Source organism: Myripristis murdjan, chromosome 24 (assembly GCF_902150065.1).
Source record: "Myripristis murdjan chromosome 24, fMyrMur1.1, whole genome shotgun sequence".
Classification (NCBI taxonomy): Eukaryota; Metazoa; Chordata; class Actinopteri; order Holocentriformes; family Holocentridae; genus Myripristis; species Myripristis murdjan.
In genome coordinates this window covers 32,424,412-32,452,013 of record NC_044003.1, presented here as the reverse complement: position 1 = coordinate 32,452,013, position 27,602 = coordinate 32,424,412, and the positions used below count along the sequence as shown (strand labels likewise).

Genomic DNA, 27,602 nt, shown 5'->3' with positions numbered 1-27,602 from the left:
TTCCTTAAGAACAACATTTTTCATGTTTCAGAAACTCCATTTTATTGTCAATGTACCTGGAAAAGCAGACATCCTCTGAATGGCCTTGCTCTCTAGTCTGTGGCTGTAAAGTTTCTTGAGGCTGTGATTCTCCTAGAGGTCACTGTAGGTCATTTTATACAGATATGTCAAGTTTCAAAAAACAGTCTCACTTCAATGAAATGGCTCCTATGAGGGTGAACATCATCACACATGAATCAAATGTGGCTCATTGAATCCACAAGAGTCTCAGCTTTCCAGTCAAACCCAACTGATGCAGCTCCAAGACTGTTTAGGCCCCAGTCTGCACACACACACCATTTTACAACAGGCCACAAGAACACATGTGGACTGCAGGCTTTGGGGCCCAAACTGCATGGGATTAGCAGAAGGTGGGCGTGTCTGCAAAGGGGAGAGAACCCATTTTCATTCACACATCTGGAGGTCAGAGGTCAAGGGACCCGCTGAAAATAGCTTAACTATTTCCAGTGGGTTTTTCCCTTGCCAAAATTTAATCAAACTTTGGAGCAATATTTTGCCTGCTTGCCAACAACCTTGCATAGCATGCTGGGTATCAACAGATTCCTTAGGGCGTCTAGTTTCATGTGATAGTTTCAGCATTTGGTATTTGGACTTTAATTCTAAGCCCATCACAACCTCTGAAAGACAGTATGTTGGCAAGGCCCAGTGGGGTTTCTCTGGCTGTCCACCCACTCAGCCTGCTGGGAAGCCAGACTGGTCTCATGTGAGATCTAATGCTGCGCTCAACATCAGGTGATTAAAAGGCAGCGTATTAAAATGTGTCAGCATGGTGATGAATCCATCTGTGTGACAACACCTAATCACAGTCAGTGGCATTGGTTGAGAAATGGACAACTGCAGCTTAGGCTGTGTGTGAGAGAGAGAGACAGAGAAAGACTGACAGAGTGGTGTGTGTGTGTGTGTGTGTGTGTGTGTGTGTGTGTGTGTGTGTGTGTGTGTGTGTGTGTGATGGGAGGGGGTGCTGTTGTCAGCATCAGTAGAGACCAATTCGGTGAAGCTTATTCAGGTGTACAAGCACAGATACTGCTGGCAGACAGTGTTCTTCTTGAAGGCCTGTGTGTGTGTGTGTGTGTGTGTGTGTGTGTGTGTGTGTGTGTGTGTGTGTGTGTGTGTGTGTGCACAGATACTGCTGGCAGACAGTGCTCTTCTTGAAGGCCTGTGTGTGTGTGTGTGTGTGTGTGTGTGTGTGTGTGTGTGTGTGTGTGTGTGTGTGTGCGCACAGATACTGCTGGCAGACAGTGCTCTTCTTGAAGGCCTGTGTGTGTGTGTGTGTGTGTGCACAGATATTGCTGGCAGACAGTGCTCTTCTTGTAGGCCTGTGTGTATGTGTGCGTGTGTGCGTGTGCGTGTGTGTGTGTGGTCATACAAGTGTTTTTGCATTGAGCTGGGGTACTTCCTGCGAATGCATGAACATATGCGGACAAGAATTCACAAACACACCCCTCAAACACACACACACACACACACACACACACACACACACACACACATTTATGCATGCACACACAGGGTCACTCAGTGTGTTTGGACCAAGTGGAGCAAGGCGAAGTGGGATATACCACAGCCTACAGGCATGGACCATCTTCTCCTGGATAATACTAACTCCTGTCTGTCTGCTCTCTCTCTCTCTCTCCTGCTCCCTGTCTGTCTGTGGGCGATCAATGCAACAAGGGGGGTTGGTTTGGTTTGCCGTACTGATTCTTGCTTTTGTGTAGGAGGGTGCGTCTTGGGGCAGATTTGTGTGTATGTGTATGTGTGTGTGTGTGTGTGGACAAGGGAGTCTAGGCTCTGTTTCTGACTTAAGTGCCCTGTGGCATCAACACCAACTTAAAGACTTACAGATGTAAAAAAAAAAAAAAACTGAGCATCTTTGTCTCTTTCCCTTTATTTCTCTCTCTCTCTCCCTCTCTCTCTCTCTCTCTCTCTCTCTCTCTCTCTCCTATATGACCTTGTCAGTAACGTCTCCCCTTGCTCTGCTGTGTCTTCTTGCTGGGAACAAGCCTGTGTCATGTGAACCTCACAGGGTCGCAGAGGGGGAGACGGCAGTGCAACCCAAGCCAAGACATCAGCGCCGCTCAATAGGGTTAGGAGTGGACCGCTGCACTTCATTAGCCTGGCTAGTGATGGAGTAAACACGCACACGAGCTATCATCTATATACTGTATATACATGCATATGATAACATCCTCACATAATCCACTTTGCTCTTACACTGGATATTATTTTTGTCCCTTTGTCAGCCCAGGCAAATGTGTGTTCATCACTTCTGACAGCTGATGGATGTGATTTGTTTCAGCGATCAATTGAACATGTCTCACTTTGACTGATGGCAGGAAAAGGGCTGGACATGATTACCTCATTATTTAGAAAATGGGTGTTCTCTGTTACATTGAGCCTATTAGCTTTTAGTGAGCATTACACCAATCCAATGTGCCGTAAAATCTATGGAGGGCACCGGGCTTCTGTACAGTCAAGACTGAAGCAATTTGCGTAGCAGAATGAGAGAAGGTTAAAAAAATGGGGATGAAAGAGAAGAAGAGACGTCTGACCATTGGGAACAAGCCCGGTGTGTTTGTGCACGTGGGTGAGGAAGGTCACTGCTGTGTGTCGTCTGCAGTGTGAACGGCAGACATTTATTTATCTGCCTGATAAATGGCGCAGACAAGAATAGGTCCTTGCATAGTCACCGGGAATTTGTGTGTGTGTGTGTGTGTGTGTGTGTGCACGTGTTGACACATTTCATATAGCACCTGCATACATACACATGCATCTGCTGCTAAACAAATCAGATGTGTTGACAAGAAGACCTTTTAGTACTCAGGGAGCCAGCAGCTGTTTAAACAGATAGAAACACACACGCACGCATGCACGCACTCATGCACACACACACACACACACACACACAGAGAACATGTATCTGAAAACCGGGGGGAAAGGTTAGAAAGTGTTTGTTCCCCTTTTTGTCATTTCTCTCTAGCCCTCGCTCCCTCTCCTCTCCTTTCCTCTCCTGGCTGTCAACCTCCATGTTCTCTTCCTCCTCCCAGACTGCTGAACCACAGGGACTCCCACCTTCTTTTCATTCTATCCGTCCTGTCCTCTGTTTCTTCCCAGCAGTATTTAGTCTGCCTGCACCCCGGATGCTTTCACATGCGTTTAGATTTTACATTTTGAGCTTGCAGTTGATGCTCCTATCCCACATGGTTCAAGTGCACCAGTATAATAAGCTTCAGTTCCTAGACCAACAGCATTATAACCAACCAATAGCGCGGACTGTAAGGTTTCAAGTCATCCTGCTCCGGCAGTGTGTTACAAACCCTAGAATGACTGTGTAAGAGCAAAGTATCCATTATCATGCCGGTGTTTTGACACCAGGGGTCACGTTTACCTCCTTTGCAAGGGGCACAACATTTGATCCAACGGCATAGACCTTGCGAGGTTCATAATAACGCTGGATCAGGGGCCGGATTCTCCAAAGGTTCTCAAGATTAAATTTCTTCTTAAGTTCCACTTTTTTTCTTAAGTTTGGGTTTAAGAAGAATCTTAAGATATTTTCGAATTCAAAAACAAAATATCTTAAGAATCCAGACAAAAGATCTTATGAATGTTCTCAACTTTATTCTTAAGATTTTTCTTAAGAATAAATGGGATTCTTGAAAGAAATTATCTTACTATTTTTCTTAAATAGTATCGTAACTTTAAGACAGGTAAAGGTCGTCTTAATTAACCACATGCTGTGTGAAGGTAAGCTATTTTTCAAACATCTTTGATTAATTTAGAGCAGAATTTGATTATATAACATAGATTAATGTAGTAGGCTAATACCTTAATAATTTTACATTGTATATGTTAACATAGTGATAATCGTTATCTAAACTGTAATTCAGCCTAATATCTAAACCAGTATTTAGACACATATAGGCACATATATTGTTTCTGAGTCTATATGAGGACATTTTGTTTAGCCACCAGTCACCATTCATGTGTCAATTATATTTAGATTCCATTAACTAATAGGTTAGTAATATCGTCGCTGTCCAATACAAAGTATGTATCTCAGTTTTTGAGAAAACACTTTTATAACATCATATCAAAGTTGAGACTATAATGGATATTGTTTTGTTGGATTTTAGATGGAGCTGCTGTGGGCTGCAGCTTGAGGCTGTTTGTTTACATAAAGGTAGAGAGTTGAGAAGTTCGTAAGTGGAAAAAATTAAGAAGTTCTTAAGATAATGTGTAGTTCTTAAGAAAATAATGGGGAATAGCACTTGAGAACATTCTTATGAACTTCTCATTTTTTCCTCTTACGAAACGTCTTAAGATTATTAGTAAGAACTTTTTGGAGAATCTGGCCCCAGGGCCCCTTCAGGCCAAAGCTCAGGAGTGTACAGTTCACCAATGTCATTACATTCAGCAGTCACTTTAAAAGAGCCAACCCTGCTGCGAACATTGTCAATGTTCTGGCAGGTGACCTCCCTGTTAAGTTTGCCTTTTAAGATACTTAAGAGACAACAATTTTGATGGTACTCACGGCTCCAGTGCCGATGATGGAAATGGGTCCACGTTAATCCGTCCAGCAGTTGCATGTGCACCTGGACCTGTAGCAACAGACTGGGACTTTTGCTGAGTCTGACCATTTTTCACTACTTTACTCCATCGTGGGGAGCCTCACTGAACCACTCAGATCTTTCCCCCGTTGCCGCACTTCCCACACTGGGTCCAGGGATTGTCGCAGCCCCATTGCGTTTGTAGTAGTCAGGTTCAGGACAGAATGCTGCTGTATCGTTCAGTGTATGCTGAACAGCCAAGCTTGCAGCCCTATCCGCCACAGCCAGGCCGCGTTCATCACCTCTCACCCCCGACGGCTCCACATGATAGTTTCCCTGACTACCGGGAGATTCGGCCTCCGGTCCCGGAGTGTTTATAGCAGCACCAGCGCCAGATCTGCCCTCCAAAGCAGTGACTCGACGGCTTAACTCCACAGCTTCAGCACGAACTTGCTCACAAACACCCGTCTGGAGGTGAGTTATGTGTTTTAGAGCACCTACTGCAGAGCATAGCTGCTCCATTCTCCAAAGCAGGCAGGTGACATCTAGACTGGAAAACGTCACCGGAGGCAACTCGTCCAAGTAATGAGAAACAAACCTCGGAATATTCTCCCCACATTCATTCACCACTTTTTGACAGAGTGTTATGTTGTTGGTGTTTCTGTGCTGCCCTTTGTGGGCAACACATCGCAGTGAAGTTCCAGGGCAAAGCTCAAACAAAACTTTCTTGGAGGCTTCAACCGCCTCCATGTCAAATGCGTTTGTTGCCAATAGAACAATCTCGCTCAAAGTCTTAATTTTCACAGCAAGGAAATTAAGTAGCTCATCTTCCATGATAACCTTGCCATCAGACATTCTGTATATTTCTGGTTTTACACGCAAACATTAAAAGCAGGAGCTGCAGGAGCTGCAGAGTTCACAGTATCCTCCACAGCCGCCATTTTCCTGATACCGATAGCAAAGAATTTAGAATAGAATTTGATGAGGACATCAACTGCAGGCTTGATATACAGCAAGCAGCAGTGTCCGCAGGGTCTGATTGAGATTTTTTCACATAAACTTTTTTTTCTCGGAATATTGCTCCCCTTATCCCGCTCCATAATTTTTTCCTCCTACAGTGGCCCAAATACACTGTCGTAGATGCATCATTGTGTCAGTCTGTAATTTAGAAAATACTGGAAGACAGTGATGAGATTCAGTATTCCCTCAAGCTTCATTAAAATCTTATCAGCAGTATCAAGTCAACAAACAAATGAAAGGAATGAAACCGATCCTTTATTACATAAATGTCATTGTGAAACACAAACATAAGAGCTATAAAGTAGGTTTTCTTTTTTCGGGTTTTTCCCTGTTTCCTTTCTTCTCCATCCTCTGTGGCTCTCCAGGCTATTAACCCTGTACACCGAGTATGGGCTTAGTCGTGATAATATAATTCTGTCATGGTTTTTTTCTGCCCACCCTGGGGAGACACATCCTGTATGTCTGCTGCACAGAGGAGAGAGAGGGAGACAGGGAGAAGCACTGAATAAAAGAAAAGGACATCTGCACTTTGTTAAATTGCATTATCAGACCTGCAAATGTATTGTATGAGTTCTAAAATATCATTTTAGCAACAAATGAAAAATGTTTTTAAATGAGAATTGACAAACCATTTCAAATAGATAGACAGATTTTTATTAAACTGAAATCATTTTGGCAAAGGAAATCAGCCCAGACACACATAACTATTCATCTTAATTGACTGTTTTTTGTGTGTTTGTTTTTACTCAGTAAATGAATCTCCAAATTCAACAGAGCAGGGTTAACCTCTTAAAAATCATACATTTAACTTGCTGTCAGCTGCAGAAATTGTAAATGAAAAGACTTGAGGTGGCACGGAGAGAAAGCAGAGACGGAGCAATGCAAAGGCATCCAGAGGGTCACAGGAAGAGACTTTGGGTTTCACAGGCAGACACTGACTTTCTTGTCTTCCTATGACATCTTCTCCCATCCCAAGGCGATACAACTTCTAACTGGTTCCATTGTCAACAGACCGAAACCATTTATATACTGGCTGTTTGCAAACACTGACTCACTCTCTCTCTTGGCCTTGGGGAAAGATTTGCACCAGAGTCATCATTCACATGTGTGTGACAGAGAGAGGGAGAGGGAGACTGCATTCTTGTTTTGATGGTCAAAGTGTATGGGTGTTTGATTATGCAGCTCACTTGTGTGTCTACTTTTGCATGTGACAGACTGCAGCGCTATTAGATAGATAGATAGATAAATAGATACTTTATTCATCCCGCAGGAAATTCGCAGTTTTTCAGCAGTATCCACAGATTACAGATTAAATAAAAAAAAAAAAAAAAAAAAAAAAGAATAAGATCTAAGTACAACCCAATCTGCAAAAAGCAATGTGCAAAAAAAAACCGTGTGCATGGGTGTATAAAATGTGCATAGAGGTAGGTCAATGTCCAAATTTAGAAGAAATATACAGTATACACAGATGAATAGCAGTAAGCAATATAAACACTATAAACAAGGATTATAAAAACAATTTAAACAGAAGTATGAACAATTTAACCAAAAAAAAAAAAAAAAAAATTAACCAAAAAGGTGGGTAAACCACGATGGCCAGTACATCATCATTACAAGGCAAATAATGACATAAATGTCAGAGACAATGAAATAAATGAATATATGTCGCCTTACTTAAAGGCATAATTCATCCATTTTGAAAAGTTTGATATTATTTTGCTTACCCCCCCTAGCTGTGTGATAACTTTCTCTCATTGTTACTGCTGGCTGCTGGCTGGATGCTCCAAATGTTAACTGTTAACCTCCCCAGCTAACATTCTTAAAGATAACTGCTTTAAGGCACTCAAAGAAGGTCATTGTGCATACATTCAGTTACAGAGAGTATACATATGATTGTTTTGCTCAAATTACTGTTTAAATGTATTTTTTCCCTTATTAACATCGGAAAGATTTGGTAACTTATGCACTTCTTATATCACTCTGTGCCAGAGGGGCAGTAGCCACCAGAGTGAAATAAAATCATTTTTTTCAAAATGAGCGACTTTTCTCTTTATGAGACCCTGTCTGTGTATAGCCTACATACGTTGAGTACTATTATCATGTGTTCTGTGAAATAATGCCCTGAAGACTGCTACTCTGAGTTTACATGGATTTACTTTTGTGCTTATGATAGAGGCATTTCTAATCATGTCAGACTGTGTCTCATAATTTGAACTTGCTGGTTAGTTCACTGGTCGACTGGCTGCTAGTGACCCTGATGCTATTAATGTTTTCAAGCCAGTTTGGCTGGAGGCGCTGCTTTGCACTGAGGGCAAAGGTCCCACTGGGTTTTAGCTGTCAATACAATGGCCTCAGGGAGGAACTCTGCACCCCTCTGCACCCCCTTTGAGCACGACCTGGAGTTGCAAACATGCAAAGGGGAAAATGCGGCACTAGCCTACTACTGGTTTCAAAGGTTTTATTTATAAGAGATTTTTATTGGGTGCAGTGGAAGATTTGATTTGGTGTAGTAGAAGATTTCGATTGTGGGTAGTACAATCATGGTGCTGTTTTTTCCCCCTTTCAATCCAGAATTTTACATACACTGAGCTACAGATTTAATCTAAACAAAACCATAACAGGATGGGTGCTGAGTAAGCACCTTGTCCTAACAGCAAGAGTCAAGAGCGAGCATCAGTGGAAAAAAATCCCAGAACACTCCCATTATGATCAATGAGCTTGTCTAGGTAGATCATACCTTCTTCCCCTAAAGCGTCAACAGACACCCTTTGGATAGATGTTCCAGCTACCGTTCACACAGTCACAGTAATTAAGCCTTACACTCAGAGCCATGGTTGATTTTTGTTTTGCCTTGAGGTGTGGACCTAACATTTGCAGCACCAAGCCAATCCGACATGCTGCTTGGTTGCTGTCAGGACAAGAGTGAAGGTAAACCCCCAGAACCTGTCATGTCATCAGAACCTATGTAGAAAAAAATAAGAGGAGAAGAGGATAAGCTGGTTTGAAGTATTTCTGCTTTTACAGAATACAATGACAAATTTCCCAGCATGGCATGTGTACATCAGGACGTGTTGTAGGAGAATGGAATGCCAGGGTCCCTGCTGTGTGTGTTTATACAATCAGTATATCCTGTCAGTGATGACAGGACATTGGGAGTGGGAGTCTGGAGAGTGTCCAGACTGGTGACATTATTGTGGCATTTCTGCTGTTTGCAGATGATGTTGTTCTTCTGGCTTCAGCAGACTGTGCACTGATGCAGAATGCAGCTGTGTGTGAAGCAGTGAAGCAGTTGGGATGAGAATCCCTGCTTCCATTTTTGAGCTTTCTCATGGAGAAACTTGGCCTATCTGTGCATGAGCACCTGCTGCAAGTGGAATTCAATTATCTTGGGGTTGTATTCATGAATTAGATCAAAAGAACCAAAAGAACCATGAGACTGGCACCAGATACTGTAGATGCCGTGGAAGGAGAACTACAGGCCTTTTTTCAGACTGTCGAAAACCATGAAGCAAAGCTGTAGATTTACTGGTTGATATTCGTTTGACTCTCACCTAAAGGCCAGATTATGGTTCTGCAGACACTCGACACAGTGCGCATGCAGTTGCCTCACAGGGCGTGTGTGTCCAACATACCTCTGGGAAACACACTAAGCAATTCTCCACCAAAACGGTATGGGGCGCGTTTTTTTTTCTGCAGACCTACAGACCCTGTGATGTATGGTCACTCCTCTACCTGTTGTGGTGCCGGCAGCGCTATTTTTAAAAGGAGCAGCATGATCCAAACTTTCCAAACAATTTGAAATTAACTGACGAATCGAGATACAATCACAACAGCAGTTCTTTTAAAAATGACGCTGCCAGCACAACAACTGGACGTGACGCCGGAGGGGCGAAATGACTGAATGCTGTAGTTCGGCGGACTAATGATAGCTCTTGTTGTCAGTGGGGGGTCTGCAAGTACTCCGGCGGAGTACTTGCGCCATGGCGCACAGCGTGCCAAACTTGCAAAACCCACCTGGCCACACCCAGTAGGCGAAGCACAGCTGCGCTGCGCCCCCGCCTCATCCAGTCTGTGAAACTAGAGCCCACAGTCTTCATCAGCTAAAAGCCAACTCCTGCAATTGCAGCATGTGTGACAATGTGCTGAGGGCCCACAAAGGCTCTCAGCACCGAATTGTGCACCTTTGGAATTTTGTATGAACACAGGCAAGTAGCAAGTCATGCTGGAAATGAGAGTTACTTCATCACTATAGCAACAGATCCCATTCGCTAAAGTCACTTTGACCGCAAAAACCATGAATTATGTGACATGTCATATTTGTGGAGACCGGGTGTGCTGTGCTGTGTTGAGTGGTGTCCAAAGTGAGTAAATAGTTCTTCAGTCTTTGGCAAAAGATCTCAATTCAGGAGATCTACACACGTCTTTGGCCTGTAGGCAAGTACTAGTGCCTCAAATGTGATGACAGAGTAGAGTAGAGACAGGAAGCCAGTGACATGAGCACAAGAGGGGAGTAACGTGCTCATGTCTTAGCAGAGCAAAGACATGCTGGATGACACCATGTAGCTTCACAGGTGGATGGACACATGATGGGACATCTATACATCAGGATGATGTCCCACAAGTCAGTGTATAAATGTGCTATTGTTGCCTGAAATCTCTCTTTAAGGACAAATCTGTCTCTGCAGCAAGTTCCCCTTTCTGATCCAGGCTGTCCTCTGGAGTTGAGCTGAGTCAGCATGGGAAAGCCTTTCTGCTGCTCTAGCTGACTGTATGCAGTGAAGTCACATCATGTGGCCTGTATCTGTTCAGCAAATTGCATTGCTAGGGGAGGAGAAGTGAGGGGGGGGGGGGGGGGGTGAAACCCTGTTGGGGGGCAGGTTGGGGGGAGGGAAGGAGACGAGGAGAGGAGCGTTTCCTATCTACCGTCCTACATCCCTGTCCTGACTGTCTCCGTATGTGGGACAAGACCTGAAGCACCTCTCAGATACAGCAGGCCAGGGTTCATACACGTTTTCTATTTGAATAGCTCACATCTTCAAGATTTCATAGTTTTTAGTTACTATACACTCATCTCGTACTGATTATAAATACTGTTTCATGAATTTGATTGTATTACTTACAATTTAATGAATTATATTTAATTCACAGTTTCTCAAGGACAGGCTGTGTGCAGCTGCCACATTTTTAGACAGACATCCCAAGTACTTTTTCTGTTTTGTTTTGTTTTTTCAATACATATATTTCAAAATAATTTCCATACATTTCTATATACTTCTATATACTAATTCTATATTCTGAGCTTTTGTTGGAATCCTGGCACGTCTGCTCTTATCTCCTCTCTTTCTTCCCTCATGTTTTCTCCTCTGCCTTTGTTGTCGTTTTCCCCTCCATCCTCTGCCTCACAGCTTCTGTTGGTCCAGGGTCATCTCCCCCCTCCAGCCTGTTTCAGAGCTGCTCTCCCTCTTTACCTCACTCTGTCTCACAAGATGAATGCATCCCACCTTGAGCTCTCCCTCACTTTGAGGTGACACAGCATGGTAGTGCAGAGAGAGAGAGAGAGAGAGAGAGAGAGAGAGAGAGAGAGAGAGAGAGAGAGAGAGAGAGAGAGAGAGAGAGAGAGAGAGAGAGAGAGAGAGAGAGAGAGAGAGAGAGAGAGAGAGAGAGAGAGAGAGAGAGAGAGAGAGAGAGAGCGCTCCTCTGTTGGCCACCCCCTCTCTTCCTTCCCCTCTGCCTCATCATCATCTTGACCCACTTATCCCTGTGCCCCGTCTCTCCCTCTCCCTCATTTTCTAATTTATCTCTCCTAATTGTGATGTGTATCCTAATGTCCTCTCCTATCCACTTCTTTCTCTACATCCCAGTTCTTCTACCTTTACCTCTACCTTTTGCAGTCTCCTTTACCTCTCCGTTCCCTATAATGGCGCTTCCCCTCTTTCTCTGTATGCACTATCCCTTTTTATAGACCCCTGTATTTCATAATATACCCCCCCCCCGTGTATATTCTTTGTGTATTACTGAGCTAGTCAGTTTTAATGTACCTTTACAGGCAGAGACTGAATGTTCTATGCTTTTTGCACAGCAGAAACATAAGCGCGTACACACACACACACACACACACACACACACACACACACACACACACACACACCCTGACACCTCACAGACATTGATGTCAGTTGCAGAGCATGAATCCTCAGGATCCAAAGGACAAAAATGATTGTTTTCCACCACCACACTCAACAGCTCTCTCATAATGCCAGACCAAACCTAATGCTATCATGAACTGGTGCAGAATGTACCTCTTATCTTTGATATATGTTTAAACATATATCATGTTTTAAAAGATCAGTGCCATGTTTGGCTGAGAGTGGACCCAGATACTGGGGCCTGGAAGCGAGCAGGACTGAAGATTATGATATTTAATAAGAGAAGGCAGGCGACACAGGAACTCAGGCAGGTAAGACAACACGCTCCGACAAACACTGACCTGAGAACAGGACTGACTAATGAGACAAACTGACTACAGGCTACTACTGACTGCAGGTCAGTTTGCATTTGGTCCATCAGCTGACAGTTCAGCTGCGCTCGGCAGAATTTGGCCAGAGTCAGGACTCTGGTTGGGTACAGCTTTGACGTCTGTAGGACTGTAAAAATCACCCAACACTTTGATCTTTAACAGAAACGATCAAAAGTCAGCCCTACAATCATAAAAATAAAGAAATGTAACTTACAGTGCATTCAGAAAGTATTCAGACCCTTTCCACTTTTGTTATACTGCAGCCTGATGCTACAATCTTATAAATTCATTTTTTCTCTCGTTACAGTTCCCATTTGAGAACTACTGTTTTTCATGGTTCCAGCTGAGAGCCAACTTTTCCATTTGGGAACTAATCCATATTTTGTGAAAATGCTAACAACGGTTCAAATTTTGGTGCGCAAACCAGAACAGAACCAGTTGTTTTGTTGGTGGAAAATGGTGTCAGACTCTCAAACTAGCTACCAAATAGCCACAAGGAGCAAAAAGTATGTCAGCGCAAAAGATTTATTACCTCTGCATAAATATTAGAGTATGCTACATGGGTTATAAATGCAAGTAAAAGCATATAATAATAACAGATAATAATAGATCTCTGCATGTGGTGTATAAAAATCTCACATGTACATTGCTCTGAATAAAAGCGCCTGCCTAATGTGACTTGTAATTGTAATTCTAATAAGAGTGCATCTATTTTACATTTTCAGTCAGTGTTGGCCGAGTATTTCATCTTTGCGCTTAACAAAGTTCCATTATGGTTTTGACAGCTATTGTATCAGGCAACGCAAGGTCGCTGTGAGCTAACCAGCCATTAGCTGATCACTGACAGGGGATCCTTTTCCATTAGATGAAGACATCCCATTAGTGTAAGCCATAACCTACAATAGGACAGTTTTAGGTAACACATCTGCCTAACATTTGTACAAAGCCCTTGAGTTGGTTAATCGCTGTGAAGCAATTATCTTGGCACACAGTCAGCCATTATTAGCCTCTGTTTCAATGAACACTGGTACTTCTTGTTCACAGGTAGGTAAGCATTGAACAGGGAGTTTGTTTGAATCTCTTGGCTGGGTGAAGTGATTTCCTGTGGCAAGGAGTTTGACTTTGGTGAACCACAGGGTTGGGCTGCTCCGGTTTGACTCACTCCGTGGCAGACGAAGCGGACTGAAAATGCTGCCGGCTGTTTAGCAGTCAGTGAAAATGAGTCTGACACACGTGCGCACGACATCGACATACTCTCTGTCCCTGTCGCTCTCTCTCAGTCTCTGTTCTCCTTGCTCTCACACATGTAACCTACATTGCCCTCTTTATCTTACCACAAGCTCTCTCCTGCTCTTTGTTAACGCTCTTTCTTTCTTTCATTCAATCTCTATTTTGAACGAAAGAGAGAACGAGTCTCTGTTTCCCCTACTCACAGAGCTCAAACACAAAGCTGCCCCGACAATAAATAGTCTATTTCTCTCACATATACTCTTGACCTTTCATAAAGCCTTGAATAATTAGTTTCTTCATGTCTGTTCAGCATCTTTTTTGGATTAAATTAGTTAAATAGAGTTTATTGTAACCCCACTCCCAATTAAGCATTTAGAAATGACAGTAAACAGTCAGCCTAACAAATATTAACTCTTTTTATCATTCCTGAACATATTTTTAAGATATACTATACAAAATTACAAAGGGTTTTTTGAAAGGAATAGTTAACCTAATTTGTTTAGGACATAATGTCAGGACAGTAGCAGTGCTGTGTTCTCCGTATTGTTGAGCCTGAATGCATTAAATGAACAGAATTCACTGAACACGCTCATGTTTTTGAAGAAAAATGAACTGAAGGTCTCCGTTTGCAACTCATGAACATGCTCACACTGTTTTCTGGCACCCAAAGCCAAAGATTTACAACAAGCAGCATGCTGCATGGCTAGTGCAAGCTCAGACAGTGCAGTTACCAGCAGCGCTAACATCTGCCCATGTCAGTATTTGTGTTTTATGATCAAATCAGTACAGATTCCAACAGAAAAAAAAATCTCACCTTTTTGTGCAAATTGTATCCATCGGGTCTGAAAAAACAAGTCCGAAAGTCAGCCAAATCCACATTGAATTTGAAACGATGAGAACAAGCATCTGGCCAGTCTTGGGAAATATTTATGAGTGAATGATGGTCACAAGAAATCATTACCAAAGGCTAAGACCATGATAACTCCCATCTGTTTGAGTCGTCCTGCTATATCAAACACTGTTTAAGTGGTAAAACATTTACTCACATTGTTTTTGGCTTTTAAAAGCAATGTCTGTCTGTGGTAGTGGTGGTAGTGATAGTGGTATTCAGTAATTCACTTAGTCTGGGATGTGGGCAGTGGCAGTGATTTAGGGCTGGGGATGGATGGGTAGGAGGAGGTTCTTTTACAAAAGCATCACTCAAAGCAGCTCATTTTTAAATAACAGTTCATTTTTTGGTTACTTAATTTTTTGGGAAGTACTTAATTTTAATCCTTGTGAATTAGGGATGGGGGAAAAATCGATTCACTTAAGTCACTCACTATTTTTTAAATTGATGTTTTTATTACTGAACTGATTTAAAGTAAAGATATATGAAACTAGACAACCTAAGGACCAAGCATGTCAGACTAGGTTGTCGATAAGGGGACTAAATATTGCTCCAAAATTAGGCTCCGTTTTGACAAGGGAAAAACTAGCATTTCCAGCAGGGTCCCTTGACCTCTGACCTCCAGCTGTGTGAATGAAAATGGGTTCTCTCCCCTTTGCAGACACGCCCACCTTCTGCTAATCCCATGCAGTTTGGGCCACAAAGCCTGCAGTCCACATGTGTTCTTGTGGCCTGTTGTAAAATGGTGTGTGTGTGCAGACTGGGGCCTAAACAGTCTTGGAGCTGCATCAGTTGCTTTTGACTGGAAAGCTGAGACTCTTGTGGATTCAATGAGCCACATTTGATTCCTGTGTGATGATGTTGGCCCCCATAGCAGCCATTTCATTGAAGTGAGACTGTTTTTTGAAACTTGACATATCTGTATAAAATGACCTATAGTGACCTCTAGGATAATCACAGCCTCATGAAACTTTGCAGCCATAAACTAAAGGAGAATTCAAAAAACTAAAATCCAATAAATCATAATATGAAAACACAATACTTGTAGAATCGAAATACATATCGAATCAGCATCCAGGTATTTTATTAGTGTTGAATTGGGAGTTCTCGTGAAGTGTGAATTTGTACAACACTGGCTTGATGTTCCCAATGCTAAGCGTTAGCCCCCTGCTCCTGAGGTCACTATTTAATCCACTGAACATGATACACAAGTGGAAGCAGAGTTTGAATTTGATGAAAAAAATGATGTTTGTGCTATGACTATGACTGCATGTGAATCTGTGATTCTATTCTGGCAAACTGCATTGTCATTCTGTCACCTTCCACCAATGGCCAGATGGAAAATTGTTTGCCCTAAGTAGAGGGTGTGACCAGGGCTATTTTAGGCATTCAATCGTGGGCTAACAACAAGACGTGTTTATCTGTGTGGAAGTGTGTGTGACTGCAGCTCTCCATTCCTGTCATTGCATGCAATATATTTAACACACTCCATCACAAGCCACACTGAGGCACAAACCCATCCGGTCAGTGCCTCTCTGCAGAAGACTGATGGTGTTTAATAGGACGTGTGTGTACGTTTGCATGTGTGTGTGTGTGTGTGTGTGTGTGTGTGTGTGTGTGTGTGTGTGTGTGTGTGTGTGTGTGTGTGTGTGAAGTTTTGAAGGCGGCTGGTGTTCACTTGCAGCCTATGCTTTCCCCAGTCAGCAATCACAATGGCAGAAGGTGATGGACTGGTAGCTGACAAGTGGAATAGTCAGGGACACACACACACACACACACACACACACACACACACACACACACACACACACACAGAGAGAGAGAGAGAGACAGTCAGAATAAGTAATAAGAAGCTTGCCTTGTATCAACAAGAGATAGACATATAGCTAGGTGGATGTTTTTCTGAAGTGGGTCAGTGTGTTACACTCTTCTGACACACATTCACTTCACTGTTAGTCAGTCTAATTCACTTATTCATCTGTGTGATTGAGTTAGAGCTCCACTCTGTAGCTCAGTGTGCGAGCACGACACACACACACACACACACATCACAGTTGCTTTTCTGCATCCTCTTTCCCATCTCTTCTTGTTTTGTCGGTCCTGACTGTATCAGTGCTCTCTGTGTTCTGATCACGTCTTCCTCCAGCTGGCTGATTGCTGCTGGGAGGGGAAAACAAGTTGACTTTTCAGAAACTGGGAAAAACAAGACAACTTTTGCGACTGACAGCCGCATTTGTTTTTCAAATTCTGCGCTGGGGTCCATCGTTCTGGCTGCCACGGGGTCGTGAAACTCGCTGTGTGAGGGACAAGCTTATCATAGTTAATGAAAGCAAACAATATAATGAAAACTAGATGTGAACATTTTTTTTTTGTTAACTAAAATAAAAATGAATTGAGACTTCACAAAAAAAAAGAACTAACTGAAACTGTATTGTATCTTTACAAAATCAACTAAAATAACCTAAAATTATAGACAAAATATCTTTAGTTTTAATTTTTATTTGGTTGTTCATCTGTCCTCAGTGAATACATTTTTTAACTTAACCCTCATAAAGCCTTAAGGGTCAAGGTTTGACCCCATAAGGCTTTACGAGGGTTAAATGAATTTAAATCGAATAATTAAATTGTGAATTTCCCAGTCTGGGATCAATAAAGTATACCTATCGATCGATCTATCGATCTATCGATCTATCTATCTATCTATCTATCTAAATTCAACAAAACATTTTACCAAGGTAATATGTGTTTTGTTGAATTTTATCACACAGTACTTTTACTGATGTTTTTTGAATCTCACTCCATATTACAAAAAAAGACTAAAACTAACAGTGAAACTAATAGAAACAAAACTAAAACCAAGTATTTTCAAAAAATAAAAACTACACTAAACTAGCAAACTCGCTTTAAAAACAAATCCAAACTAAACGGAAATTAAAAACAAAAAGTCAAAAAAAAAAAAAAAAAAAAACTACTGAAAGTGCTTATGAATAACTGTAATAACCTTGGCGTCCTTGTTTTTTAGTGTGACCATTCAGCATTTTTAGTTTATCCAATAAATTTGAGAGTTTCCGTCATTCTGCTTCTCAGTTTGACTTGTTTCCTCCTTCTTCACCTGAGCAGTTTGGTGGTATCACCCGACACGACCGTCTGCCGTTCTCTCTTCTCCTCAGTTTTAGAAGAGTTCATCTTCCCTTTGAGGTTTTCTATCAGCATATAAGCCCACAGCCCTGCCACTGCTCTGCTAATAGATGAAAGGCTTTGATATGTTCCAGCATATTCCTTGGTTTCTGTGCTGTGCTCTTAATGAGGGGGATTTCAGAGTGACACTGTCACATTCCTCAGAGAGAGGGTGAAGGGGGCGCTCCTCTGCACAAAGACCGAGACACTTCAAATGCTCGTTGTGGAAATGCCTCTTAACGGCTCAGGATTAGCGATGTGAGTGTGTGTGTGTGTGAGAGAGAGAGAACTAGATTTTAGCAGTAGATTTTACTGCTGTTAAGTGGAACATCTGACATGAAGCGAAATAAGGTTAGCAGAAGACGAGAGATCAATATCTCGGTGTTTATTGTTCAAGTGAAAAATGACATTCCTGTCTTGTTCTGTTTTTCTGCGCATTTCAATTTGAGAGACACAGAAAGTCCACTGGTCCAAACGGCTGAGGCCATTCATCTTTAATCATACTGGCACACATGTATGCCTTAACACCTTGCTCCATGTTCCACATACTGGATTGCCTATTCTGTGCACATCAGTCCAGCCAGGCACGCATGTACGCACACATATGTGCATACGAGCATTTATTTGTTTGTTTGTTTTGCTAATTTGATAATCTCTTTTCCCCCCATGCTTTTGAAAGAAACCAGGTTCATTTCTTCAGGTTTCAAAGGGTTAAAGTATTTAGTTATTTTCTTATGTTATGTGTCATGCCACAGCCCTCTCTGTACAAAATATCCATATACAGCAGGTGAAGATACCCACTTTTTAATGTCTTGCTTATTTCTATTTCCCCCTTGACTCAGTTTTCATGTGCATTTTGTATTTCAGGGGGAGTCAGAAAATAAACAACTCATTTTGTACTACTAAGTTTGTTCATTTGTGATTAAAAAGCACACCATGTTTTTCGCCCAGAAACAATGGAAGGAGTCACCTGGGCCCAGGCTTCCACAAGGCAGCCCAATGTTTGACAGCTCATCACAATAAGTATGAACAGGGTGACGTGAAAAACGGAGCATTTCTTGCCTATTCATTTTCAATGACCCATGAATTTTATTAAATTTCATTTCAATCTGAACCTGCTGTTCAGTGAAAACAGAGTTGCATAGTTTAAATAGTATTTCACTTCATTTTAAAGAGATGGGCTATTGGCACTTTAGCATCATGTACAACACAATCAAACCTCTCTCCTGAATTGGGAGTTTCAACCACTTGTCACTTGGAAAGTTGAAAATGCTACAGATATGTCTGGCAGTCTTGGACATTTGATTTGTGTTTATATGGAGATAAAAGTGCCAATAACTTATCTCTTTAAATTGAACTGAAAGAGTGCTTTGAGAATATATGACAGTTGGTACAGATGCTGAACAGCAGCAGCAGAGTGCTGCTGTTCTGTTTTTGAACTCCTCTCCAGTGTGACGGTGGCGTGCGCTTCATTTGCCGATGAGGGTTGCTGCTCAGGGGGAGAAGCTGTTCTTCTGCCAGGGGCCTTTGGGCTCTGATTGTCTGAAATCATTTCCCAGAGGGAAGAGTAAAGCTTGGAATATGGGGTGGCCAGGGTGGGACCGCTCAGCGATGAGCTCGCCCGCCGGCACGCTTCCTCTGCACAGGCCTTGTGGTGAAATAAAAAAACATCAGAGGCACAGAGAGACCTTTTGAAGTGGCGTTGAGCTGAAGACGATGTCTAACCACGTAACCAGTAAGCAGCCCAGTGCTGGCAGGGCTGGGCTGGCACAATGACATTTCCATATGATGTCTCCCCTGCTCAGGGCGTACATGGTGCAGTGGGCAAATCTATGTTTGGGCAGCTTTGTGTCATAGCTGTGGAAACAGCGTGTTGGATACAGAGTTGGATTTGTGTTGATAGGTGGAGCTGATTTTAGAGAGCAGGATGAACTTTGTTTGTGAGGAGTGTGTGTGTGTGCAGTAGGTGGTGGTCTTTTTCAAACTTTTCAAAGTCATAGACCCTCCAATTGATATGACTTTTCTCTTGGGCCCATGACATGTTAAGATATTTTAGTTTGTGTTTAGCATTAAATTGTTTAGATGTCATGCTTGAACACTGACAAAATAATTAAAAGTGGAGATATAATCTCAAAAACAACAACATAGAAACAAAAGTATTTTTATTACAGTTGTCCCTCGCTATAACGTGGTTGACCTTTTGCGGCCTCGCAGTTTCGCAGATTTTTTTGTGTGCAATTTTGCATGCTTTTTTTTTTTTACTGGACTTATTTCTCTACGAAGGTTTGAACTTTGAGAGTTTAAACAAGAGAGAAAAGTGAGAAAATGTTAATGCCTGTCTGAGAAAAGTGTATAAAGTGTGTAGTGAGGGGTTTTACAGCCTTAAAACATCTAGAATAATTGTAAAAAATAAAGCTGACCACTTCGCGGATTTCGCCTATTGCAGGTTATTTTTAGAATGTAACTCCCGCGATTAACGAGGGACCACTGTATAACAATTTTTAGCTGTTTAAATCATAGTGAAATTAAGCTATTCTTCATTTTGCTGAGGACCATCTGGAGGCCTTTCAAGGACCCCTGGGGATCCTCAGACCCCACTGTGAGACCTAAATGGCATATATGTGACCTGTATGCATCTCTCTGTCATAAAATTCATATCACCCTAAATCAAACCCTGTCATTAATCAACAGCATGCTTGTGTTCCAGGAGGAGGAGATGCCCGAGGTTGAGATCGACATCGATGACCTGCTGGAGGTCAGCAGTGAAGATGAGAGAGCCAGCAAGCTGCAGGTACACCTCTGGGACTGTGTGGGATTGTTTAGAACACACACTATTGTATTACACAGATCACTATACAGATCACTGGAAAGGAAAAATCCATCCTGCTGTACTCTTACTGTGATGTTGAACTGATTCCAGGGGTTCATTTGTGAGACATTTTATAAATGGCTTGTTTAATAAGAGATCATTTCCATAATGGCGTTCAGCAGCCTGCAGTGAATGTGCCTGTATTTTTTCCCACTCGTCTTTGGGTCACTGTTTAAGGCGGAGAAGGCAATAGCAATATAGCAGACAGGTTTTTTCAGGTTGTTGCAGCAGTCACACTCTGACTCAGAACACATGTCCTGTTGTTGCATTCCAGTGTGGACCAATGAGGCGAAGATCAGCAAAGAAATCAGTCCATCCGTCTTTTGATTGTTGAATGTCAGGGCAAATTAGTTAATCTTGAAGAAGCCCTCGCTCTTTGATTCTGAGGGTCCGGCACCATAACCCGATGGTGACTGAGTTGGTTTTAACTAGTTGAAAAAAATTGTACTATCAAAGTCCATTGTAGCTGTCCTGGAAATATGCCAATGTGATGTTATGTCATCTGCCACTAGTGTAGGGGAACTTGCTCCATTATGGTGTTAGCCTGTCTATTGAGAAAGCTCCTTTGTAATGCCTTTGTCTTAACACTGTAGTAACAATACTGCAATATACTGAGAAATGAAAATCAGGTCAGTGGTTTTTCAAAGTGGGGACTGGGGCCTTGGAAGGGTCCCTGAGGGTTTTCAGCAAAATGAAGAATAGTATAATTTAACTGTGTTGTAATGCAAAAACTGTATGAGAGATCATTTAACATTTTCTTCTTTCTGGTTTAGTCTCACCATCATTTGCCAGTGTCCAAATATGCCTTAACGTCAAGGCGGGGCTTCAGAACACGATCACTTTGAAAAGGGCTAGGTTATTTGTTAGTACCCTACAACCTTAAACCTGGTTTGGTTTTGTAATGTGTTAGCCCACACTGCTGTGAGCTACACATGCACAGGAATATGAAAAACAAATAGATACATGAATAATAAAATGTGAATAAGAAATTCCAGGTAGAGCATCAGTAGAGTTTTCTGGTGGCGTTTTAAGAAGCATATGGACTCATGTCTCTCGCTCACTCTTTCTCTCTGTCTCCCTCTGTTCCTGCCCTGTTAGGAATCACTAATAGACTGCTACAAGCCAACAGAGGTGAGTGTGGCGATGTTGTCTCTCTCAGAGGTTACGTCCTATCAATGAGCCAGTGTTGTGTGTGTGTGTGTGTGTGTGAGAGAGAGAGAGAGTAGAGGGATGCTACTGATGCTCATGTGCATTCAATTTACAATCCACAGTGTGCATTGTGTCCTAGATATTTATGTGTGTGGTTAATTAATGTACTTAAGCCCCTCACACACACACACACACACACACACACTCTCACAGGAACACTACTAGCCTATACATTCCCTCAGCACCAACCCTCAAGCTATCAGACAGTCATTTTCCCTCTGCGCTGTCATTGCTTCATCCTGACCTGAATACAACACATGGACTGAAAGGGCCAGACGCTGCACACGCACGCACACGCACACACACACACACACACACACACACATGCACAAGGCAAAAAAAAAAAAAGCAACAATGTCATGTCCTGTCAAGAATGTTCCAGCATGTTAGCATTCCAATCTACTGCCACCATGTACACACACATGTAAAATCTGTGTCATGGGTTCAAAGTATGTTGAGTGTGCATTTGTGTGTGTGTGTGTGTGTCAAAGGTGTTGAGTGTTTGGGCTTAGGTGAGATGGAGGTTAAGTCATTTTGGTGATTAAAAGTTGTACAGACCAATCACATTACCTCAACACGCGGCTAACCCTTCCATCCTGGACACTCCATCTGTCATCTGTGTGTGTGTGTGTGTGTGTGTGTGTGTGTGTGTGTGTGTGTGATTAATATGCTGAACTAGGGGCCAGCCAAGTCGACAGCCGTCAATGTGTGTTACATTTGCATACACACACACATGCCCGTGAATGCCCATGCACACACACCCAGACACACTGTAATCTTTTGAGCATGGAATAGTACATTGTAAATGCTGGGCCACAGAGAAAGAGTGGTGAAGGAATGGACAGGAAAGGTGCAAATGAAAAAGAAGGAGAAATGAGGGAGAAATGCAGCCATACTGTATGGCTGAGCAGCTGCAGCTGCAGAGAGCAGTGCATTCTGGGCTGTGAGAGAGGGCTACGCTGAGCAAACACCAGAACAGGAGATGAAAACAAAGCAGTGGAGTGGGACTGAGAAGCAATTACAAGGAGATATGAGGGGAGGGATGCAGAGGAGAGGAGGAGAGAGCTGGAGGGAGGGAGAGCCACAGGAATATCAAGTGAGGTATAGAGAGATAGAGAGGAGGAGAAGGGAGGCGGAGCTCTTAGTAATTAGGCCATAAGCTGTGTCACCTCTGCTGTGATGATGAGGAGGGTGACAGCATCTTCACTGATCCCTCCACAGCATCCTTCCTCTGTCTCTGACGTCTCCTCATGTAGCATTTTGAAAGACCCTCTTTCAGAAATATTTCAAAACCACCCCTGTGGACTACAAACATGTAACTGTCTTACATGTGTGTGTCAGAAAGCGTCGACTCTCATCTGAACAATTCACCCTTCTATATAATGTATAGAATTATGTATAGAATTTTGTATACAATATGTTTTTTGAGCTTTTTTTTTTAATGTTTTTCTTTACTTACTTTTACTTTTTACTTTTTTTATTTGTCTGCACATTCCTTCAAAAGAAATTGCATCTTCATATGCTAAAGTAGTGATTCATAAATATTTATTTAATATCTATTTTTCATGTTTTTTTTTAGTTTTGTATTTTTCTTTTTTTTTGTTTTACTTTTTTACTGTAAAATGTATAGACTTTTACTTTTTTTTAATATTAGCTTGCACATTCCAGCAAATGAAATTGCATCTTCATAGGCTGAAGTAATTAAACAATGGCATATTGTTTTGTAATATTTCACTCAACATAAGTGTGATGTAGCTTCAATGAAGGGTGACAGAATGTGTGTGACACTGAAGCTCCTTAAGGGAAAGTTTACAGGGCAGATCAGAGTTCATGGAGTTATATTGCCCTCAAATAGCCATGGAAAGACAAACCAAATGGCTTCACAGCAGGTTTAGTCATACTGGAGACAAATAATACTTTGTGTGTTTGTGTGTGTGCACCTTTCTCTCTCCTCCTTGCAGGACTTTGTGCGTGAGTTGCTGGGCAGGATAAGGGGGATGAGGAAACTCAGTGCGCCGACCAAGAAAGGCCTATAATGGCTGTAGTGTGGACCACCAAGCAGCCATGATGCCATCCAAACTCCACCACTCAACATGGACTGTCATCACACTCATCACAGCATCGGAGCATTAGCAAACATTGTGCAACCTGCAAATACTTAGCATAAAATCAGCATTGCATATAGCACAAATCATGAGTCTCACAAACAGGTTACATAGGTCAGCGTGTGTCACAACACACCAGACATGTTTCACCACTGCAATACAACACTAATCATAGCAATGCTTTCACATTCATACAATGTAATTCAACATTTTAGAGCCATGTTACGACCTTTCAAGCTGATGCTATAAAACCAACAGCCATACAAACAAAAACATCAGTCAAATGGACGTCTCCAAAGGGAGGGGTAATAAAAAAAAGAAAAGAAAAGTTTGTACTAGCTGTGATATTAGTTGTAGCACTACCTACACACAGTGCTTCTTGGATTTGACTTTTTTTTTTTTTTTTTTTTTACTGCGAAGTTTTGGTTTCACCTCTTTTGACAATTTATATTGCCATATATCACTTGTGTAGTTCTTCAAGTAGTTTAGTATCTAGTGAAATATGCTCTTCAGCAGTTTTTCCCCCTTACTCCTTCAGTGTTTGCTGATCAGACTGAGCTCTGTAGTTTCATTTTGATAAAGATCATTCAAAATTGTAGAGCTTTAGCACACCGATCCCTCCTCTTGTGGTGTGGAAACTCTGAAGAGTGTCCCCGTTCACTCACTGCTCCAGAAGCACTTTTCACCAAAGCAAGGCATGATGGGTGTTGCAGTTCTCTTGATTGCAAAACCTGTATGATTGGCAGCCTTTAGCTTATTACGTCCATTGTTCTCCATTCATTTTTTTTCATCAGGATTACATGTCAGTCAGTTGTTTAGGTTTTTGGTGAGCTTCAAGCACAAAAGCCCACACTTTTTTTAGTTGTTTGTCAAACCCTGGCTCACTTACTGTATGTCTGCTAACTTGCCTCTCTAATAGTGGATGACGTTGCCTTGAAGGACATTCAGCATTAGTTCAACATTTTTTTCCCAGGACTGAAACTTAACTACTGACAACCTAAAGGCAATTAAGGCAACCTGAGCCTCTGGCACTTAAAAGGTGTCAGCCACCCAACCAGGTTCTACAGGATGGAGATGAGTGCCAAACTAGGAGTGCTGCATCCTAAATGTCAAAGGTCATGGAGGCATTAGTGTGACACATTTTCACAGAGATTGTTTGTAATGTTTGTGAATCATCTTCAAGTGGACACAGAACTCTAGGAGGTGGAAAAGAATAGTGTTCAGCTTTCCCAGGTTGCATAGATGAAGCTCTTTTATTGCATAAGATCAGATTGACGAGGTGGATTCAGTTATTTATTGTTGCACCGACACACTCAACACCTGTAAGCTCTGGTACAATCATGACTCTGTAATGGGGTTGGGCCCAGCTCCATTTCTGTGCAGTCAGTCCTGAACTGACTAAACAGGAATGGAACCGATCTAAACCTGCTGTGTAATATACCCTCAGCTGCCAAAGACAAAAGCAGGGCAATGTTTGATTAAATATAACACTCATAAAGCACTGGTCTTGCATGCTAACAACAGATAAAACATTGATTGAGAGTATAGATATTATGAACTTATAATCAAGCAAAAAAAAAAAAAAAATACTTTTTTGACTTAGCTACCATGTATGACTTTGTAGAACCTTTGTGTTAAAACAACGTGCCTGCCACGTTGGAGAGAAACCAGGAAATTTTAAAAAATGGTGCTGTTTTGTTGTTCTTCCCAGGTTTTTGGTTGTATAAAGGCATCTTTGCTGTCTGTCGATGCCAGAGATAAGTGTGTGTGTATAACTTTGTCTTTACTGCTGCAGATATACAGAGATGCATCTTTGTAATCTAAAGTGGCTTCCTCTTTGCATCTTATTTGCTTGATCTGAGCGGAGCTGGGTGAATGTCACACACTGAGCAAGGCTTGATTTGTTCAGGAAGGTCATGTCTTTTTCTCCTGGATCGGTGAGGTGCACAGAAAAGTAGGAGAGGAAGCCATTATAGGTGACTGAGATGCATACAAGATCTACTGGCATCCGTGTCAAGGCACTCAGTGGGATTTTCTCTGTCGAGAGACTGTTCAGGGGCAATAGGCTGATATTTTATAATTTATGGAATTTCATGAGTACATGGAGAGTATTTCAAAAGTGTCCATATTAGAAAGCTTTATGTTTGCATGTGTTTTTAAAGTAGCATGTTTAGGGGAACATTTTTGTTGGCCCAAAGGTTTTTATTTAATGAAATAAAGAATTTCCTTTTTATAACTTATTACTATTATTACTAAAATAGTATGTTTTTCTTCTGTAGTTTTGTTGTTTTTCTGTACATCCACTACAAGTGTTTTCATTTATAAAATGTAATGTGTGTGGTCTTGTTTTTGCTGATAATAAAATTGCAGAATGACTCTGTACTGTTTCAACACGTGGTGTCTGAATTTTTTTCAAAATCTACAACAGATAATGGATAAAAGAGAGCATTTCTGAGAAAGTGTGTACTTTATTGTGTGTCACAACAGCCATATTAGAACACTGTTGTACCTTCTTTAGCTGCTCAGTGCCACACAGTGTGTCTGTTGCAGAGTCCAGTCACTGAACAGAGCTGTCTGCCTCTGTACAGAGCTCATCAGAGTATGACATGATTGCTCACTATGTGCATGAGTAGCCTTTCTCTGCAGCATGTCTAGCTGCATATGCACCCTAGCTTACGAGCCTACTGTAAACTGTAACTAGGTAGAAAATGCTCATTCATCACTGGGACAAGTGTAAGGCTTGTCATTTAAAAGGCTTATGTGAATGCACTGTGTAAGCGTAACAGCACTGGAAATTAATGTTATATAAATCATTGTTCTGTGAGGGAACAAGTCACTGTGAATCAAATCTCATATCTTTATTTATAAAGGGCAGTCATGTGGAGGAATATAGGCCAGTCGTAGAGGAGAGAGACACATTTAATGTTTGTGCTAGGGCTTTTATTCCTGAGGAGAATATCATCATATATTCTGATTCACTGACACACATTTCTGCAGACTCAAACAGCCTTGTGGGTTTCACTGCAGGAAATCTGACTGCAAACACAGCAGTGCTACATCTCATGATGAGGAACAGATAGGCTGGCAAAGTGGCTGCCAGTGAATGAACAAGCCTGTGCCTTTAAATTCCATGACCCACTTTTCACAGCTGGGGCTGGCTGGCAGGGAGCACTCGTGCACACCGCCTTGAATAATTGGGACTGCAAGGTGAATGTGAGGAGAATAGCTAAGGACGGGACCCCCCCCACCCCCCACCCCCGAGCGTGCCTGCGCCTGGTTCAGTCAGCTGGCTGAGCACCAGCAAAGTGTTCACCAGCAGAGTCTTCTACTGGTGTCACGGCATGTTGCACCATGAGAAAATGAGAATTCAAAACAGAATGGCGTCAATAAACGCGTCAACATTGACAGTGAATGGGAGAAATGGAAAAAAGAAATCTGGATGGCACTGGCACTATGGGTGTACCCGCTTTTCTTGATGTGCTCTTATCAGTTTCTGCCAAGAAGAGCAGTAGCAATACAGCATATCTCCCTGTACAGTATATTCCAATGCATCCCCTCCCCCTTTTCATTTGGCCACACTCTCCTCATCCTATATTTTCCCCAGCCTCTTCACTCCATCCCCCACTCTCCTCCAACGCTTTGCTCTGTTGTTCCCGACCCATCTCCCTGTTTCTCCCTCTCTCCTGTGCATTCAGCGTGTTTGGGTTTCAGAAAGCGAGACAGAGCAGACTGGGGGGATAAAAAGAGACAGCTAGATGAAGGGGAGGTAAAGAGAGATGAGAGGCAGGGTGACACCAGTACAATCCCTCCCAGTTAGCTTCCCTTGATAGATCCAATCTCTTCTCCACCACGGTGGAACCTCATTGCAGCATCAGACAAACGCTGCGGTGATGCGCTGCGCTGCTCTACCCTGCTCACTCATTCAGATGACAGGCAGTTTGCCCATAGAGCGGCACTTCTCAGCTAGACAGACAGAGAGAGA

At 42.2% G+C, this 27,602-nt stretch overlaps 1 protein-coding gene across 1 annotated transcript in view; it reads left to right on the top strand.

The window, feature by feature from the left end:
• Positions 1 to 26,011, top strand: part of ppp1r14c (protein phosphatase 1, regulatory (inhibitor) subunit 14C) — a 32,062-nt gene extending 6,051 nt beyond the window's left edge. The window contains exons 2-4 of the mRNA XM_030047709.1: positions 20,145 to 20,228; positions 21,405 to 21,437; positions 23,477 to 26,011. Coding sequence (XP_029903569.1) covers positions 20,145 to 20,228; positions 21,405 to 21,437; positions 23,477 to 23,551 — 192 coding nt within the window. The 3' untranslated portion in view covers positions 23,552 to 26,011. The remainder of the gene's footprint in view (positions 1 to 20,144; positions 20,229 to 21,404; positions 21,438 to 23,476) is intronic.
• The last annotated feature ends 1,591 nt before the right edge of the window (positions 26,012 to 27,602 follow it).